General features: G+C 38.8%; 2 protein-coding genes across 2 annotated transcripts in view; both read left to right on the forward strand.

The window, feature by feature from the left end:
- The first annotated feature begins 7130 nt into the window (after positions 1 to 7130).
- LOC140926613 (melanopsin-like) lies at positions 7131 to 9393 on the forward strand. Its single transcript, XM_073376334.1, has 2 exons — positions 7131 to 7744; positions 8551 to 9393. The coding sequence occupies exons 1-2, from the start codon at positions 7194 to 7196 to the stop codon at positions 8963 to 8965; spliced, it is 966 nt and encodes a 321-aa protein (XP_073232435.1). The 5' UTR covers positions 7131 to 7193; the 3' UTR covers positions 8966 to 9393.
- A 3011-nt stretch (positions 9394 to 12404) lies between these two features.
- The window catches only part of LOC140927709 (uncharacterized), a 33924-nt gene continuing 26699 nt past the window's right edge, over positions 12405 to 19629 (forward strand). Inside the window, exon 1 of the mRNA XM_073377385.1 lies at positions 12405 to 14706. Within this exon, the coding sequence (XP_073233486.1) occupies positions 12694 to 14706 (2013 nt within the window). The 5' untranslated portion in view covers positions 12405 to 12693. The remainder of the gene's footprint in view (positions 14707 to 19629) is intronic.

Below are 19629 nucleotides of genomic sequence, written 5' to 3' on the forward strand. Positions count from 1 at the left end.
TTGAGGTCCAATATAAACTTATAGCAGTCACTGTTAGTGTTAAAGATTGTTTTTAGTACTCCATTTAGGATGTTAGCCAAAACAGTCCCACGGCTTTCACTATATTTTTTTTTTCTGAAAGCATAGTCTATAAATCTTCTTATTTATGTTAGTCTTTCTCGGTTACGTGCACATTTCCATGTACGCCCGACCATAAAGATAACACAAATCTTAGGTATTTTAACACTTATTTTGTATAGCTGAATTAAAATTTATCATGATCTTAATGCCCACCTGAAGATATTTTTCTGGAAAAGAAAATTATGCATTGGTGCAATGTAAAACGTGCCTGACTTTTCTAACGTGTCAGTTGTACATCAACAAACTGTTTTCTCCGTCATTTCCTTTAGAAAACTGTTGTTTTTAAAACTGTTCTTTTAAAAAAAAAGATGAAAGGCACTTTTACGAAGAGGTTTCGAAGAGATAACGTCTTCACGCCGGGATTTAATGGGTTCTTAATGTTTGCTTTTGACTGATGACAAAAGCAATTTTGTAGTGAAGTAATCAACTTTAAATGTTCTGAAAGAAATACATGCTAACAAGATAAGAAAAATATCCATTTAATTTCGAGCCTGAGACATGAACAACTTTTGAAAGGAAAAGGGTGACTGTCTTTCGAAAAAAGTAATTATAATATCGATACTCAGGTCTTGACAGAAATCTTTGTCCGGTATATTTTTTCTTAAAAGATCGTTAATATCGTCCAAAAAGAGTAACTGACGTAACAGATTAGAGCCTACGTAATTCCATTGTTCTCAACGAGCTATTTTCTTTTGTTAAATATAAATGCAAAGATGAACAACGACGCCAAGCTCCTCTGTCGGTCCGTAAAATCTTAACGAGGCTGAAAGACGTTTTCAAAAATCATGAGTGCTTTTAGTCTTAGTTTTAAAAATTCCTGGAGACTTAACAAAGTCAAAGAGTGGTAGACACCTGGTTCAGTTTTTACAATTGCAAGGTAAGGCAAAAGCATTTTTTTTTTGTTTTAAAGCCAAAAGTGGAGCTTTTAGTTCTTACACGAACTGGTTTACTTGCAATAAATGCAATATGATTCCGATTCGCTAAAGGTTAGCAAAAACGGCCACAATATGTGCACCAAGCTTGAACTTAAACGCGCTATAATTTGTAATTAGATCAAACACTTGGCATTCTCTGTTCTTGTTGCGGAGTGGTCCGCTTTTTGCGCTTGAGGTTATAAACCTAGCTGCCTTAATTGCAGCATTTACTGGCTTTTGAATCGAAAGACCTCTGCTCGCAGGGCACTAATGAACAAGAAATGAAAACGCTAAAAAAACCTATACATGATTACAGCTAAACATTTTAATGAGTTTGTTTTGTTAATTTGCCGGAAGCCGGCGAAAGCTGCTTGACATGCGCAAAAACTGCTGAAAGAAATAAGTGGTTGATTTTTTTTAATGAATATATCAAGGGCTTTAAATCTTAAAAAGGCAGCACAAACAAAGTCGCCGTAACTTTGGGCGATTATAGAATACAGTAGAATCCCAGTTTTTAGATCCCGCCTATTACTACCCCCTGAAGTGAGAGGCCTACCTATTGGTAAATCCCCTGGTGTACACTGTACATAGGTTCCACCCATTTATTTATTTATTTATTTATTCTATGCTTTTATGTTTGTGTTGACAGCTAGATGATGATTATTTCGAGCTATCGACGTAAAATAAGTACCTTTACCTTTAAAAATGAAAATTGTCAAAAGTGAAAAAAAGGAGAAACAAAAACTGGCCTAACCTTACTTCAGCAAGAGAGAATTCTTATTTTATCTTATTTTTATTATTCTTGTTTCAGTTAATTCTTATTTTATCCCTCGGAAGTCCTGTATTGATCATATTAGACTTTTCAAGGCCGTATGTTTTCTCGCTTTTCATCCTTGAACGCGGGAACCGGACTTGAGTGTCAATGTGGAGCGCCATGGGATTGGAGACGGGACCCTCGCTCCGTTTTAATTCTTCAATTGTTTCAGAGGAGATCCTTCTTTCTTTCTAAGACTGCGATCCTTTTCATGACAGACCCAACTGTCTAGTTGCATTATCATTGAAATTTTTTTCTTGCTTGTTTAACCATTTTCTTAAAGTCTTACGCGCAAATGCATGAGCATGATGACCCGCAAGCCTTGGAAACGTGCACGACGGTCATCTGAGTCGACCGATTGCGCAATATAAAACAAAGGAAGTGTTGACAACATAGTTCAGGACCGAAGATCGGGAACTATAAGAAATCCCTGGAACGTATTACTCGCACGTCATCGTGTGTCCATCTCGCTAACTCATATGACATTTTGTTCCAACAGGAACAAAATGTGCTTTTGTCTCCTCTAACGATAACCGAAACCTCCGTAAATACATCATCGATTTTAGTGTAAAAAGTACAAATGCCTTTTCAAACAGAGCAACTTCAGAACACTCTACCACTTTACTAAAATTTATTTACATTGTGTGGGCCACGAAAAAACGTTTCTTTGTAACTACGACGTCCCCAAACCAAAGTCTCCAGGTGATTAAAAGCAAAAGGCCGCCCGCGAGGAGAACGCGAGACCACAAAAATATTGTTTTCGAAATGTAACCGCATTAGCAGAGATTCTCAGTGAACGGATTGCAACAGTATTTTTCTAAATACATATCAAAAAGGAAAGAGAAAAGCCTTCTTCCGAATAACCGGTTACGTACTGTGCTTTCCAGTTTCCAGGACGTACTAAAACTGCCGGAAATGGGAATATTGCTACGCGTGTTTTATTTGTAAAGAAAAAACAAATCTGTTACTAATAAATGCCCAAAAATTTAACTGGCGGAGGGTCTCCTACAAGAAAATCACCTAATACAAAACACTCTAAGACAGACATATAGATTTTATAGCTTGTATACCCCTTAATTTTCTAGTTATTGCGCAAGTGATTTCATAACACCTTGGTGTCTAACTCAGAGAATCACGGGCGCGCCACCTAGTGTTTCTGTTGCTTAATAAAACTCGCACTTAGGAGTTTAGAACGCGATAACATTACTATAACACTCGCTTACTCAAGCTAAAACATATTAACCTTTAAATTTCCACTTGGTGTGCAAGTGATTTCATAATGCCGTGGTGTCTGACTCACAGAATTACGAGCGTGCCACCTAGTGTTTCTGTTGCTTTAAAAATTGCACTTACGAGTTTACTGAGATCACCATGGCATTACAATAACACTCGCTTACTCGAGCTAAAACATATCAGACATATTAACCATTTAAAATTTTCTTCTGTGCGCAAGTGATTTCATAATACCGTGGTGTCTAACTCACAGAATCACGGGCGTGCCCCTAGTGTTTCTGTTGCTTTAAAAATCGCTCTTAGGAGTTAAGATCACTATGGCATTACAATAACACTCGCTTACTCGAGCTAAAACATATTAACCTTTTAATTTCCGCTTGGTGCGCAAGTGATTTCATAATGCCGTAATGTCTGATTCACAGAATCACTGGCGTGCCACCTAGTGTTTCTGTTGCTTTAAAAATTGCACTTGGGAGTTTAGATCACCATAGCATTACAATAACACTCGCTTACTCGAGCTAAAACATTTCAGATATATTAATTTTCTTCTGTGCGCAAGTGATTTCATAATGCCGTGGTGTCTAACTCACAGAATCACGGGCGCACCACCTAGTGTTTCTGTTGCTTCAAAAATCGCACTTAGGAGTTTAGATCACCACGGTATTACAATAACACTCGCTTACTCAAGCTAAAACATATTGACCATTATATTTCCACTTGGTGCGCAAGTGATTTCATAAAGCCATGGTGTCTGACTCACAGAATCACGGGCGTGCCACCTAGTCAGGGGCACCCAACGTCAATTTTCGGAAAATATCTGTTCGGAAGACGATTTCAGATCTAGAATTTTCGGAACATTTGTTGTAAAATTTCTTGCTTGCCTGCCTCTCCTAAGATTTTCGAACATCTAAAAAATGGTATAATTGCCTATTTTTAACAGATTTTTACCCTAAAAAGAACACCTAGAATTTTTGCCAACGAGGCAACCGAGCTAAGGAGCGAGGTTGCCTCGGCGGCAGAATTATAACGCCGCGAAATGTAGGCCAAAACTCTCACCATATTTGGGTGTAAGTAAGTCCCCACGTTTGAATGGTGACGTCATGGTCTTGTATTTACAACTCGTGGTCCGAAATTGGGTGAATCAGTGTGCAGCTGTTCGTTGTCTGTTCAAGAGCACCTAACAGGTGAGCAAGCTTTAATACGATTTCTAGTTTGAAAGGGCAATTACTGCTCTGGTTTGCTTTATAAATTGCGTTTAAAGCAGCAGGTGATCGAGGAATAGGGTTTCCGCTCAAATTTGTGTCAGAACCAGCTTGTTTTTTACAGCTCTATTTACATTGAGGTAGCGTGTTCGCTTTTTGACTCAGAACCAGGGTTTTCAGTGTTCTCTTTTCCTTTGTGAATTGAATTTTAAGCGGTAGTTGATCAAGGCGTAGGGTTATATTCTTAAAACTTTTATCACCCCATCGTGTTCTTCCCAGGTCAATTTACATTGAGCCAGTCCTCACCTCCCGTGAGGAATGCAACGTATTTGCGGACCTTTTTTTAGAATTTATTTATGTCTTTCGAGAGATTTTGTCAACCAGCATGTTTTCTTGCTGCTCGATTTACATTGAGACAGCCCAAAACTCCCGTAGGGAATGCAACGAATTTGCGGACCTTTTGTTTTGAAGACTATCATTATGCCTTTCAAGAGACTCTTTGTCCTGTGACACTCGCTCATTAGATCTTTGTATTTTATTCAAGTTTATATTTTTATACCTCTGATACATTCCGCCCGTTTCTTGCGCTTTTCACACATTTTACTTTACACTAATTTTTTCTGGTGTATATTACCACGCAAAATATTTTTCCTTTCCCTGATGACGCTGTTGCTCGGAAATTAATTTTTATTTTTATTTTCAGCAGTTGAAGACCTCAGTTAAACTATATTTTTCTTTCTAACGTTTATAGTTTTGCTACAATGGAATTTTCCAAGAAACAAAAGTGCTAACTCGCTCATATTTACCAACAAAGCTTCAAGCCCTGTTGTGATTGTTTAATAAAAGTGAAAGCCTTAAATGTGCCAAAGTTGTTGTTTTGAACTTGGGTGCCATCCTTTTCTTTTGCGGAATCCATTTTAAACCTCTAAAATTATGAAAAATATATCGCGAAGTTCTGAATATGCACATTCCACAAAAGATAAACGAATTCGCCTCGTTGGCACTTGCCGGAAGGTACCCCTAGTCGGTAGCCTTTTACCTGGCCGGAATTTTCGAAAAAGTAAGTTTTGATCCTTATAATTTTGGTATCACTAGACTTTCAGTTAGGAAATCCGAACAGATGAAAATTTTTTAGGGGATAAAAATATGCCAATATCTACCGTTTAAATACTAAAATACACTTAGCAATGCTACGTTTAAGTGGTTTTGAACTATATTCTCGTTGGGTGCCCCTGCCTAGTGTTTCTGTTGTTTTAAAAATTGCACTTAGTAGTTTTGATCACCATGGCATTACAATAACACTCGCTTACTCGAGCTAAAACATATCAGACATAACCCTTGATTTTCTTCTGTGTGCAAGTGATTTCATTTTCCTGCAATACATAGCTTTTTCTTGACTGGATAACGAGTTGAACAGCGGCAGCGGCGAGATTTGGTAATTTTTGGCGGGCTTTGGACACGTTTTGGCGGGATGACGATTTCTCTATTCGACCGAATCCATTTGATCGCTTGGTCTTTGTGTTTTCTGCCTCTACTATGACATCTTTATGAATTTAGGTCGAGTCACTACTAACAATAGTATTTCCGCAAACCCGTCATTAAATAAAGGAATTTTTTTTATGTAGCCCGTTAGCACTCTTTTTACATCATTGACAGCACATCATGCATAACAGTCACCAAACAAATGCAGTCGGATTAGAAGATGTAACGTTTTCTACAAAATGCCTACCAGACTGCCGATGAATATTACCATTTACACGTTTATCGTAATATCGTTAGGCTCAGAAACATTTTCAAGGCACAAGAAGACCGTCTTCTTCTCCTGTCATCTAAACCTACCCAGACGCACACACCGTCCTTTGCGATCATCTCAAGAAGGCAATGCTGGCTTTATTCGATCAGAGTTCAAATCAAAAATTCACACTTCTTCCATATAAAGAAAAAGTCAATTATTATTTCCATTGTTTTGGTTAAATTTTTAACTATAGTGCGTTGAATGTACAAGATTCCATCAGAGAGAGGCCATAAACGTACAAGCACAACGCACCAGCGGGTGCGTGAAGCGATTCACTGCGGAAACTGCAGTTTAGCAAGCTCAGGCCAAAAAATTGGCTGAATCTGCACACACAAAGCCTTGGAGATCAATGATTGCAATTTGCTTTGGCATCTATCTTTCCTTTACGATGAGTAGTATGCTGTGTGTTCACGGACTGTGGGTTATACATAATCAACATTTTGAACCAACACTTTTACATTCGTCCGATTCTATTTAAATTCCGCGACCTTCGATACATTCAATACAATATGGAACTAAGCTACATTTTAATACTGGCAAAGACCAGAAAGACAACGCTTGAGTCATAGGCCACGCGCGATTATCTGGATAACTCGTGAGCTGAGAACGCAAATCTCAGGCATATGTTAAATTGTAATCCCTTCTCTAATTACTCTATCGCCAGATGCCGCCTAATCTTGTTAAAAATTGTAACGCTTTAGCGAATATAAAACTGACCTCTGATGGTTGGATCACCAATAGTGCTTTTCGCAGTAGGAGGTTTATTGCTTGTCACTCAAAACCTAGCGTCCTTAACAACGCTGGCGTCATGTGGTGTGCAAAAGAGAGTCGTATGCGGGTCCTCATGTGTAATGCAGTCGTAGTAAACATCTTGAAACACGCGCACACTGCTGCGCGAAAATTGTGCACATTTACATATTAGCCTTATAGATGACCATTTCTGCGTCAAAAAAAGGTGTTCATTCTTAACTTCTTTTAATTTGCAGATAACAGTTGATATGGTTTTCAATCACAACAGAATCTAGATGACTAACGTTACATCTGGAATTAATTACACGTCAACTGAAGGCGAACACTCGGCATGGCAAGGGATTTCTGTCATATATGGGACCGCAATGTTCTTTGTTCTCACGATTGGTTTCCTTGGCAACGTCATCAGCATCATAATCCTCCGTTATCGAGTGCACCGCAAAAAAATAATCACACCACTTATGCTAAACCTAGCAGTCTCGGATATTCTGATCACTGTGCTGGTATATCCAGTGATGTTCCTCACTCACATGTTGGGACAACCTCTGCAAGCGGGGTCCTTGCGGTGTATGTGGTCCTCATTTGCCAATGGCGCCTCTGGTATGACATCCATTGCTACTCTTGTCGCAATGACTGGTATTATGTATCACGTGCTCAAACAGCCCTTACGTCGCCCCTGTATCAAGCCAAGAAACATGAACTTTCTCGTGGCTGCCACGTGGTTATCCGGGATATTGGCCAATCTCCCGCCTCTGATTGGTTGGAGCAGGGTCGTGCCCGGCAAGGCAGGTTTCAGCTGCGCCCCCGAATGGACTACTTCTGATCCTTGGGCTATATCTTACATTATTTTCCTGATATGTTTTGGCTTTTTTACGCCCTTGTTTATGATCGGGAACTACCATTACTTGATCTATAGGTAATAAAAGCTTTTAACATACGGGGGGGGTGGGGTACTCCTGGGAATTCTTGGTGAAGGTGTGCCAACCGTTTCTCCAAATCCTGACCCTATTTCAGACTAAAAAAGTGTCATTTTTCACTCCAGTTTTTAGACCTGGCATAGGCAAAATAATGCCTATCATTACTTAGATTAGAAACCCAGGAAAAAGATTTCTTGAAATCCATTTTGAATTTCCAACATTATCTTATTCATTTGGAATTGAAATAACAACTGATATTTATACACTCCCGTAGTTCCCTGTGGAAAACCATATCCGATTCCAAACCAACATGAGAAAAGTCTAAACCCGTTTTCAGACCGAAACGGCGTAAAAACCATACCCTTTGGAGTGGCACATATCTATCTGACTTATATAAGGGAGTACCCCCCAGGTAACATACTTAGCACAAAGAACGTTATCCTTGTCTCCGCTTTATTCTACTAGCGACTTCTTCGCCACTCACTTGGGCGCTCAACAAACAAAACCGCCAGTTACGCAGGCTAACGTTTTTTAACATTTTACAGCACAATGTTTTAAAGGAGCGTCCGCGTGCGCTCCCAGCGGAGCCTCAATTATAGAAAACGGACATCTTTCTATGCGAGAAAAGTTGGCTATGACGTCAGCGTACGGGCTTGTCCCCCCTTACAGACTTAAGGGGTAGGGGAGGGAAGACTTTTTGCTTGGTGTCGCTTTTGGTCACGCTCCAGGATCAATCTAGTGGTGACCTAGCGGGTATACTACGGGGATAACTTGAATAATGTAGTCTGAAATCTTTCTTTACAAGGCTTATCGGAGATACGAGAGTGCCACTGGAAGGAAGTTTAAACCACATTATGCGAGTCAGCAGGCAGAAGTCCCAAATGAAGTTAGTACGCATGACAGCCATTTCAATAGCTGCTTTCCTAATAAGTTGGCTGCCATACACTGCCGTCAGCATCGCTGCTCTCATCAGAGGCCGTCACGTGCTTACATCCGGGGAAGCAGAAATTCCAGAGCTGATGGCCAAAGCTTCGGTAATTTATAACCCCTTTGTGTATATGTTCATGAATGGTGCCTATCGAGCGTCTTTTTGGGAACTCTTCTCTGGAAACAAGGAGGTAAGGACGAATCTTCATCCAACTACCAATAGTGCAGAAGGACGTGTCAGTTCGGAAAACTCAGGGACAGTCAACAAAAGCTATGAAGAAACTGCCTTGTGACTTAACATTGTGGATGACTATAATCAAAGGCCTAAGACTGACACAAACTATAAAGTTATTGACTGGATATGATACTCCCTGTAATTGACAAACGGCGATGCTCTTTCCAAAAGGAGTATCTTATTTCAAGCTAGAGCTATATTAAAGCGCGAAGCCTTCTAAATGCTGGGTAGAGTCAAGTTGATTCCAGGATCGCAGGCTTGGTATCCTAAGGAAAAATATATATATATTTGCAGAACACATTAAAACTCCTATGAATTAAAAACTGATAACTAAATGTTTAATAAATAGAGGGTTAGTGCGGACAGAAGAACTCAGCAAAAATTCTGGCTTGCAGTTTCTTTATTTTTCGGTGATATTCAGTAGCAAGAGAATTAAACTCGACTCACAAACATACTCGTAAGAGCCAAACTATGAAAAAGGTTATAAAAAACACGAGTCGTGTAGGCCTGTCAATCCCATTTAACACTTTTGTCAATAGTGAGTTTATGGAAAGTTTGTTGTGCAAACCAGGTCATTCCGTATCATTGGCTAATCTTAACAACTGATTTCGTCATTGACTTAGCAACATTTTAGCCACGTAGTATATACAAAGAGGACTTCATGAAAAGTACTCTACAATCAAATCTCTCTTAACCCTTTACGTCCCAATAGTGACCAACATCAATTTTCTCCTAACAATATCCATACATTATCATGAAATGAGGTTATGAGAATTAATTAAATGATCACCAAAGAGAAAACGCTTTGATCTTTTCTCAAATTCTCTCTACTTATTCTTTAAAGAAATGTATAGAGACAGTTTGGAGAATTTGCTTGAGGATATTGGGGCTTAAAGGGTTAAAGGCCTCTCCTTAAAATGGACCACCTTCATCGTAATTTTCAGGGAGTTATTATAACTCCAAAAATGGAATGAAAAATTTTAGGTACAGGATAATCCCTTTTTGGGGGTTATTTTAACTCCTAATCTAACTCCGAATTTGGGGTCATTTTTACTCCTGAAAAAGAGCTCTTTTTACTCCCAGTCTGGAGCTAAAAGAACTCCGAAATGGGGTTACTTTTACTCCTTACATGGGTTGTTTTTACTCTTTTTGGAGTTAATTTAACTCTGAAAGTGGAGTAAATATTTTAGGTACAGGATAACTCCTTTTTGGGGTTATTTTAACTCCTCAATATCTGGGGTCAATTTTACGCCTGAAAAATAGTTCTTTAAACTCCTTTTTGGAGTTAAAATAACTCCCCAAAAAATAACCCCACTGTAAGGAGTTAAACTGGCCCCACTAGAGGAGTTATTATAACTCCTTGAAAATTACTGTGTACTCTTTGTCCATGAACAGGCGCCCCTAGCCGACGCTGAATGAATGAACAAATGATAACTTTATTTATACACGGTGATAAAAATATCAGTATTACAATAGAAAATACATAAAAATTTTCTATAACTGCTTTACATGTTTGTTTGAGTGGGAATACTGATCAGCAAACCAACTGTGAATACTTCTCTAAAGACGTCTAAAGAATTTGCTGTGCGTATTTGCTCGGGATATTGCTCCATAAAAGAACACCAATGTAACTGAAACAACGCTTGAGGTAGTCAGTTCTTGGTATCAGAAGCAACAATTTACCCTTACTCCGTTGACAAAATTTACATAGGAAAGAGGATCAATGTCGACACTGTGAATTTCGCGAGCTAGAGATTGGACAATGTCTGTGAGATGGTTCTTAAATGCTCCAGCTATAATTTCTGTTTTCTATGATTTGGGACACTCTAGATGATTTGCTTTGCCGAGAATGAAGCTCATTAACAAACAGCCAAATTTTAGCATTGAATATTGAAGTTTTTATCTTCAATTATTTTTTTAAAATTGTTTCTTGTTTTTGACTCTCTATTGGCCATTTTGACTTTCAACGTGAGACTAAACGTGATTTAATTTCCTGCGAAATCTTTTTATAGCCAATAGCCCCCTCTGATTCCCCTCCGATATATTAAAATTCTAACATGACTCCGAGGCTTTCTGGTCATTTTTCTATATTTGGTTTGGTTTTCTTTGTGTTCAAGTCTCTTCTGGGAATTGCGAGACAATAGAGTCTTGAAAAATTTGCAATTTTGACCCTAAAGCCTCGGAGTCATGTTAGAGTTTTAATATATCGAACGTGGGCTATTCGCCACTTAAGAAATCAGAAGGAAACAGGACCGAGTTAACTTTCGCAAAGACTTCTGGGACTGTTATTGGGGACAGGGAATCTGACCTGCGCGTCTCCAGAAACGATCCCAGAAGCAACTGCGGGAGGGATTTCGGCTCCAGTTTCCTTCTAAGGAGGCGAAACCTTTAGAACGATTTATACGATGACTAGATTTGACGGTTTTTTCCGCATATTCTGAGAAAATAGACACCCCCGATAAGCTTCATAACTAATCGGCTCCTGTCCGTGACTTAAAAAACAAACAAACAAACAATCAGAAAAAAAAAGAATCACGGTTAACACGGTCAGTTTTTTAAAATAACGCAAAATGATTAAATTACTCTCTCTCCCCAATACCCGTCCCTTTCCCACTTGCTCCCTCCAAATCCTCTTGCCCGTTTCGTTGCCTATGTTACGCAGCTTATCCTCCAAAAAATATAATTATTCTCTGGTGCATGCGTAAGACATCAGGCATATAAATAACAGTATGTAACAAATATAGAGTATGAGACAGGAGTCATTATCGATGATGGCAACTGACAAGGATGTCGATGATACAAGTGGCTCTTGTCACGAGATATACGATGCGCCTAGGGTTGACAGGACACGCGCATTTCTCTTCAGCCTCGCCTTTGCTACACTCTGCAATTAATCGCCCCCAGTGCACTTCTCGCTCCACCGAACCCCAGCTTCTAGTGACAACTGCCATGCTACTTGACTTTCGTCTCACTTACCACAGGCTTCCGGTACAGTCTGCTTAAGCTTATTTCGTGCCAAAATACAGGTTTTCCGCAAAAAATGACGGAAGAAAATAATTTTGTGCGATTTGATGCAAACTGTCATTCAAGAGTATTGTTGGAGTATTACTTATGAATTGAAAGGAATCACGAATGATGTAAATGTTCGAAAATGTTCAGACAATGCCCACAAACAATAAAAGCGGTTGTCGGGCCACCTTGAAAATGAACACGACATATTTTAAATAAAGATTCCGTCAGCTTTTATGTTTTCTATAAATAATAATAATAATGCTTAGTGCATTTCCACTCTTGACGTCAAATTAAGAGCATACGTGATACACGGTGGCTTTTAAATAATAAAAAAAAGGATGGTGTGCAGAGCACTTAAGAAAATTAATGACAAGTTATCCGATGTTACTATAATTATTCTCCAGGCAGCAATTATCTCTTTCTGATCCTCGTGATTAAAAGGGCAGGGTTCAAAAAGAACATTTTTTATATTTGTCTCTTGCTCCGGATCGCTGGGCTTAAAAGGGAACGGCTTATGTTGTATTTGATTGTGTCAATACTTCAGTGGAAGGGCACAGATGTTTGTAGATCAGCTGAACCAGGTGGACAAACGCGCAAAGTATCGTGGGTAAGAAAAACTACAAAGGCTTCATCCACCACAGAAGTTCGTGCCCAGCAAAATTTTTAGATTTTCCTCACGTCACGTAGACCCACAGACAAGCTCTTCTTTGGCCGTGATGAAATCGTGGTAGGATGCCTTGAGCAAGATGCTACTGTAACGTATTTTTATCGACCATGGTTAAGTTGAACGGGATAAAAGATCAAAGGACTGCCGATTCTAATTCGGCGCCAACTTCGAGCAGTGGTGCTGCTTTGATATGTTTTATTTGCGGCGCTTCAAATGCCAACTGGCCTGTCTACTGCAGAACTCGAAATTCGGAGAAAATGCCGTTTTTCCCGTTCTTGGAATACCATGAACCAGCCGAGGGCGCTCGGCCGATGGACCGAGAAAATGGACGTGTAGATTCTTGTACAGTGTGTTTTTCATTTTTGACCCAACAATGGCACGCTTTCGAAGCTAACGAAACGCCTGTAATTAAGCGGATGTACTGGCTTAAGAGGTCGGGACCTGACACAAGCAGTGAAAGAGCTCAAAGCCCTGTATTTAGCAGTCAAATGAGAGGAGAAGTATCCGGGAATAATATAAACACAAACGGGGCTGAAGAGATGGCTGAAGAAATGGCTACTCAATGCGATGAGCCCACAGACAACACCAGTGCTTCAGTTACGCCTGCAATTGAGAGCGTTAGTCCGATCTCTGAGGATTCAATTGTGCCTTTGGGAGAAAATGCTGCGCTCCCTAATATGTCTGGCTCCCGACTTTTGTGTGGTTTAGAGACGTGTTACATCTGCAGTAGAAGAAAACCTAAAGAATTTATGAGAAGCGTTCACACAAGACCTCAGCTAAAGACAGAGACCCCGTTTTATCCTTGCCTCGCCAAGCATGCGCCTCCCTCAATGGCAAAACAAATGGACTACTTAGGAAAAGTGCTCGTTTGTGAGGCTTGCCAAAAATTCTTATTCCGGCAGTGGCAGGTCTTCCAGAAAAATTCAACTCCACTTAGTGAGAGACAGTACCAATTGAGATCTGACCCCTCCCTCCCCAGGGAACAGCAATCCCAATTATCAACTATGGTGTGTTTTATTTGTGGAGTGACACAACCTGCAACATCAGGTAGATTTCTCTATTCGCGAAAGCACGCTCCTGGACATCCTTACTATCCATTCTTAAACAACCTGGTGACGCCCGAGGGTGCAATGCCACTTACAAAACAAGGGCTTACTAGGGCTTGTAGTGGATGCCGTAAGTCACTCATTAGGCAGTGGAAGCAATTTGAAGCTATTGGGGTTGAAGAAGAAAAGAGGGAATACAGGATTCGCAATGATGTGATGGTCCCATCAAAAGAGTCATCTAGGATATCAGTAAATTTAGCTTGTTATACATGTGGCCAGTACTGCTCCGAGACTGATTTACAGCCGGTTCACTCGAAACCAAACACCAATCCCTTAAAAGAAAGTTTTTATTTTCCTTTCTTAGCTTCGCTTAAACCCCCAAAAGACTGCCGACCTTTAGATGCAGAAGGACGGACGTTTATCTGCAAGAAATGTAGCAAGCATCTAACTACGGAATGGGAAGAATTTGAAAGACAAAATGTGCCTCAAGAAAAACGCTCTTATTTGTTCAAATTTAGAACTGTTTCAACAGCAGATGTGGACATTTCTTCAGTTTGTTTTCTTTGTGGTGTTGCGGTAAACGCATCTGTTACCTTCAAACTTTTTTCATACCCTCACAGTGGAAAAGGCATTCATGATGGTGGGCCCTTCTTCCCTTTTCTGTCGTCTCGAGAACCAGCGCATAATGCTCAGCCTATAGATGGCGAAGGCACGGCATTGACTTGTGAAATATGTTATAACAACTTGATGGTGCAGTGGAATGTGTATGAAAATTCAGACATCCCAGAGGAATCAAACAGGTGGTTACGAAAGTATATGGTCGCCTCTGTTACCTGTTACCTCTGCTGTCAACAAAATTCAAGGGTTTCTGCTGGAGCTGTGAATAAACAACTCATAACATTTCCTTTACATCACCAACCACCAAAAACTGGAATTGTGCTCAAAAATGGCAGAGATGTTGTTTTGTGTGGCAATTGCCAGAGAGAAGTGAGAAGAGATCTGGAAGCCATGGATGATTTCAATGATGCAATGGGCATGCAGAATAGGGAACAGAACCGTCATGGAAGAAATGAGGTTTGTCCTAGTGATTAAAATTTTTTTTTTGTTAGTTATAATGTGTTGAAGCAGTATTTTATTCTTAAAAATGATTTGTGCTGTCTCAAGTTTGCTGTGCCTGATGAATAACAACCAACTTCTGGTACTAATATGGCTGGCTTGCAATGCACTTAAAAATAGCTCACAAGAATTTGCAAGCAAGCTGTAGGTTGTTTTCTTTGCTTCTGCTTATGTGGTAGGTTTACCATAACCCATAACCCGATCACAGGCCTTAAAAAGAAATTACAAGAGTATTTCAAATATTTCTCTTAATAGAAAATAACTGTACCAAAGAATTTTTCGTTTTATTTACGAAATGTGGTAATTACAGGTATTGTAGGTAAGTATAATGATAAATGAAAAGGCCAGCTTGGTTAAATGGCTCTTTTACTCCTTACAGTGGCCTGAGAGAAAAATTTATTTATTTACTTATCACAATTTAATGGCTACTTACAAAAATACAATGAAAGACGAAAGAAAAATGCCATAATGATAATCTGTAAAAGCATCAAAGACCCCATACTCAGACAGACCACCTAGCTATTAAAAAGTTTGAAACAACGAAATATCTCAGTTAAAAAATAATCTAAATCTAAATATTATACATAATAAATATACAAAGATAGAAAACGATATACTGAAATATATTATGTAGGCTTATCCAGTTAGTGTTGGTTAAGAAATTTGTCATACCGCGCTTAAAACTTGAGATACCAGAAGCTGATCTAATGTGAAATGGAAGCGAATTCCACATGTTTACAATACGATTAAAAGACCTGAACTTAAACAGGTTTGTTGGAGCATGGTTCTTCTTTAAAGTAAGGCTGTATTTTTCTCTTAGAGGGTAACTTGCAGTATCAGAGTAGAATTGGGCATAATTATGCAGACATGTCTAAAATCAAAATTTTCTTGGTAAAAGTTTAAGAAATAAATGGTGCTCTGCGACAATCTGTCAATGTTTTATTATTTTTAATGCTAACATTTTGGATTTTGTCCAGGGATTTAAAAGTTAGCATGAGAAATATTGTCATGCTTACATGGTCTAATAGTGAAGGGGGAAATTTTTCAGGAATTTCCCTCCAGAAATCTGCCAGGGACTTGTGCTTGTAGAGCAGTTATGGAAAATTTCATTGGAGCTTTTTCTGTGTAATACTCACATATTAGGTATATTATAGAAAGTCGTTTTGCATTTATTATTGGCCCCAGTCCATGTTACATCATTGTAAATGTCCCTAAACTGATTAAGCTCCATCAGGTCATCTAAAACTTTGGCCCTGTCTTTCTGACCAATAGAGGTTGTGGTTTCTTTGTGACATTGTCATATTGTAAATTTAAAATATTACAGAGCATTCCAAGGTTTAATTTCATCACCTGTAAGACCTTCCAAGCATCTGTCCAAGAATGGTTTCATCTTGATAGGGTTCTTTAATGTGAAATAGAGTGTGAAAATTTTTTCCACATTTTCGTGTCACTTAGCATTAAGAAAGTAGCCAAGAAATGTGGTTAAGACTGAGATGACAAAATTTATCCAGTGAGCTTTTGCTATTTGAACAATCTGTGAATTTAAAGACGTTCGTTGTTGTTATTTTTGTACTAGCTCTGAAGTGTTCTTCATGCTACAACCTTTCCAGCCAGCCTGAACCTTTTTGAACACTAATACAGCATCTCCATATAAAGGGCATTTGCATATTAAAAATCTCTAGTCCTAACTTTCATGTTGTAATATATTGTATTTACATGAAGAAAATAGAACAAATAAGAAAAATTCCTTGTCTCAGCTTACATGTTATACACAGTTTATACATTTTAAATACTTGGAAAATGTATATTTGATGTTTTAATACATGAACTTGAATTTCCCATGCCATTTCATATAAATTATTCCAGTGGCTTGGCTTGCAGGCAAGGCCCTTGGTCAGCAGTTTTAGGTTATTTTTATGCATGTGTCAAGTGAACATATACTGTTGGCAGACTGTCCAACCTTTTGAGTATGTAAAACCGGTATAATTTTTAATCACTGAGGAATCACGCAAGTGCCAAAGGAGCAAGCCGCTATTTTGAAATCTTGATGCTCTGAAATGCCATTTGTATTGTTCTGAGAGATCAATTTTTGTCTAAAATATTTGTTAAATCGATTGCTATTTTTATGCTTATTTTTAATTGCACGTTGTCAGGTGCAAGTAATCATATTTTACATATTACGTGCTTTGCTTTTTTTTTACATTTTCTGGATATCAGGTTCAGTTAAGAACACTCTGAACATTAGGTGTTTGTATAAGAATTTGTTTGAAAATACCAGAACTTATGTCAAAGTCAGGTTTTTTTCTATCCTAACGGCATAGTGGTCTCGATTTTCAAGCAAAATCTGGAGAATACCAATGAAATCGGAATGGTTGGACAGTCTGTTGTCTGTTGGATTGTTGGACAGTCTTTCATGGCTTGCACCACCTTATTTAAGCCTAGCCATGTGATTTGTTATGCTTAACCCCGACCGGACCAACAGTCAGGGTCTTTAAATTACTGAGAAGAAAGTGCTGCCTTTGTAATATCGGCAAATGTTTAGACTTTCTAGTCTTCTTGAATAGGGACGAAAAACTGTAGGTCCCATCTCACAGCACTTATACTTATAACCTACACCACTGCTCAAAAAGAGTAGGGGACGTAGACCCCGCTGATGTGGTCAACCTTCACACATCACATCATTCACATCATAGGTTGGGTGGGTACAGTAAGCTCATAAATGGACTGAGAGCAGCTGCCAGTGGCACCTTTGTTTGCTGACTTCCAAGCTTACTGTTCACATGTTAAAATGTTTTGTAAGAGGGTACGTCTGTTGTCCTCTGATCCACCACTCTTCATTCATTTCATTTCATTGTGATGGGTCCTTTAGAAGTGGAAGCATGTGGGACTCATGGCTGGTGTGCTAATAAGGAAGATCACAGGGGTGTTTTTTCACCTCAGGTTTTGGATTACAGTTTTTATCCCTGGACACCAGGACATCAATCTTCCACCTTTCACTTAGACTTAGAAGGCAATGCTTGTGGCTAAGAGGCTGTCCATATGATAAACAGTTCTCTAAGAAGTAAAGCCTTGAGCGCAACCGTGAAATTTGAACATGTTAATAAAGCTTACATGTAGTAGGCTCATCATAGCCTGTTTACAGGACTTACATGTAAGAAGGAGAGTACAGGAAGAAGGGAAGCCTTGAGCGCAAGTTCTGTGAAATTTTAAGGAAAATTCCTCATCCAAATGTATTGGGTTTGATTTGAGAACTTTTGAGTTGAATCGGCACCGTAAATGTAAATGAAATGATATTACGTTGTATTTATAACCCTCTGATTAATTTTCCAAATGCAGTTTATCTACAGCCATCACTTTCATGCACTTTTGCTAAATAACTGTCAGTTTCTTTCTTGGTGGTAGTATTCATTGAGCTTTTAGTTTTTGCTGCTGTTAGATCTTAATCAAAGGAACAATTAAATTGGATGCAGGGAGTCTTCTAGTAAACTCCATGTGATTGGATTACCCTTCAGTATATTTTGTCCATAAGACATGTTCCAAAATAATAGGTGCATGTAGATTATAACAAGAATAGTGGTCAAAGTTTTTTCAGAGGGTCATTTCTGTCATTTTTTTTTTTGTCCAATCAGAAGGAGCCACACTCTTAAAAAAATGAAGTTTGCTAAATGTCACTGCTGAAATTAATGCTTAAATGCCCAAAGCTCATATATGCCTATTTGCTCATCAGGAAAAACAAGCTAGAAGCTACAATGAGGGACAAAAGTGTTGACACACTTCCGAAAAATGGCCCCTTTTTGCATAGTGGATATACTTATCCCCTTCCCCTGTCTACCCCAACCCCTTCCCCCCAAAATCAATGTTGAATTTTGGACCCTCAAGTCTTTTTTTTACTTCAGACAACATTGATTCGGGGGGTCGGGGGATTTACGGCGTTTAAAAGGAATGAAATAATAAATGAATTAAATGTTTGTTAAAAGCACCCGTTTTAAACAAGTGTGTCAACTACTTTTGTCCCTGATTGTCTGAAATATGTATCTGTGTTTTCTGGCTAGATTTTGGACGCTGCTGAATTTTTGTGCGATGATGTTACTCTATGGACCAAATTGTTTGTTTATAAACAACAATTTGAAAAGTTTGGTCCTGATTTGTAGTATACGTAGAGTAAAATGTACGAAGCGTATGTCATTACTTAATCTTGTACTCCCGCGCGCATTCCTGATACCCTGTCGGGTCGAGAGGAAATCATTTGTGTTGTGATCAATGCCGCTGCTGCGGATGTAATTTTTTTTACAAGTATTATCAATAGTGGAAAAAGGATGGAAACACTAAGGTACAATGAAAATTGTTCTGGTAAATGGTTAACTTAAGCGAATGAAGTACTGCAACATGCAGTATTGTTGACATTGACTTGTGCCATTAGTGAAAGGACGTGAACAATATACAGGTTATGAACCTCATAAATGATGAGCCAGTCGTTTGTGCTATGCCCTATAAATAGATGTTTTTTTTTTTTTGGAAGACCTTTTCAAATCTAGCAGATCCAAACCTTTAGCGTGTGTAGGCGTCGAACAGGTTAGACCAGGTTAGGAATGTACTTTTGTAATGATTTTAGATGACCGCCTGCCATTTATTCAGTGGCATTTTTTTTATTGGTGTTGGGTGGACAACTATTTCATTTCCCAGCTCGTAAATCACAGAATACCAAAGAAATTGTTTTCAAGATAGACACACCGGTTTGTATCATCTCCAAAACAGCAATTACTTTGGCCCAGAAGTTCACTTGATGACAAGGAAAGCGGGATAACACGTGATCGATGACGGCCGTGCTCTGGAAAATCTTCCTTTTTTATGCGCTAATTCCTCACAAAAGGCAAAAGAAGA

The sequence above is a fragment of the Porites lutea genome, chromosome 2, assembly GCF_958299795.1.
Source record: "Porites lutea chromosome 2, jaPorLute2.1, whole genome shotgun sequence".
NCBI classification, from domain to species: domain Eukaryota; kingdom Metazoa; phylum Cnidaria; class Anthozoa; order Scleractinia; family Poritidae; genus Porites; species Porites lutea.

Coding starts and splice junctions, on each gene's coding strand:
- LOC140926613 (XM_073376334.1), top strand. CDS start 7,194: ATGTTCTTTGTTCTCACGATTGGTTTCCTTGGCAACGTCATCAGCATC. Junction 7,745..8,550: donor TACCATTACTTGATCTATAG/GTAATAAAAGCT, acceptor TTTCTTTACAAG/GCTTATCGGAGATACGAGAG.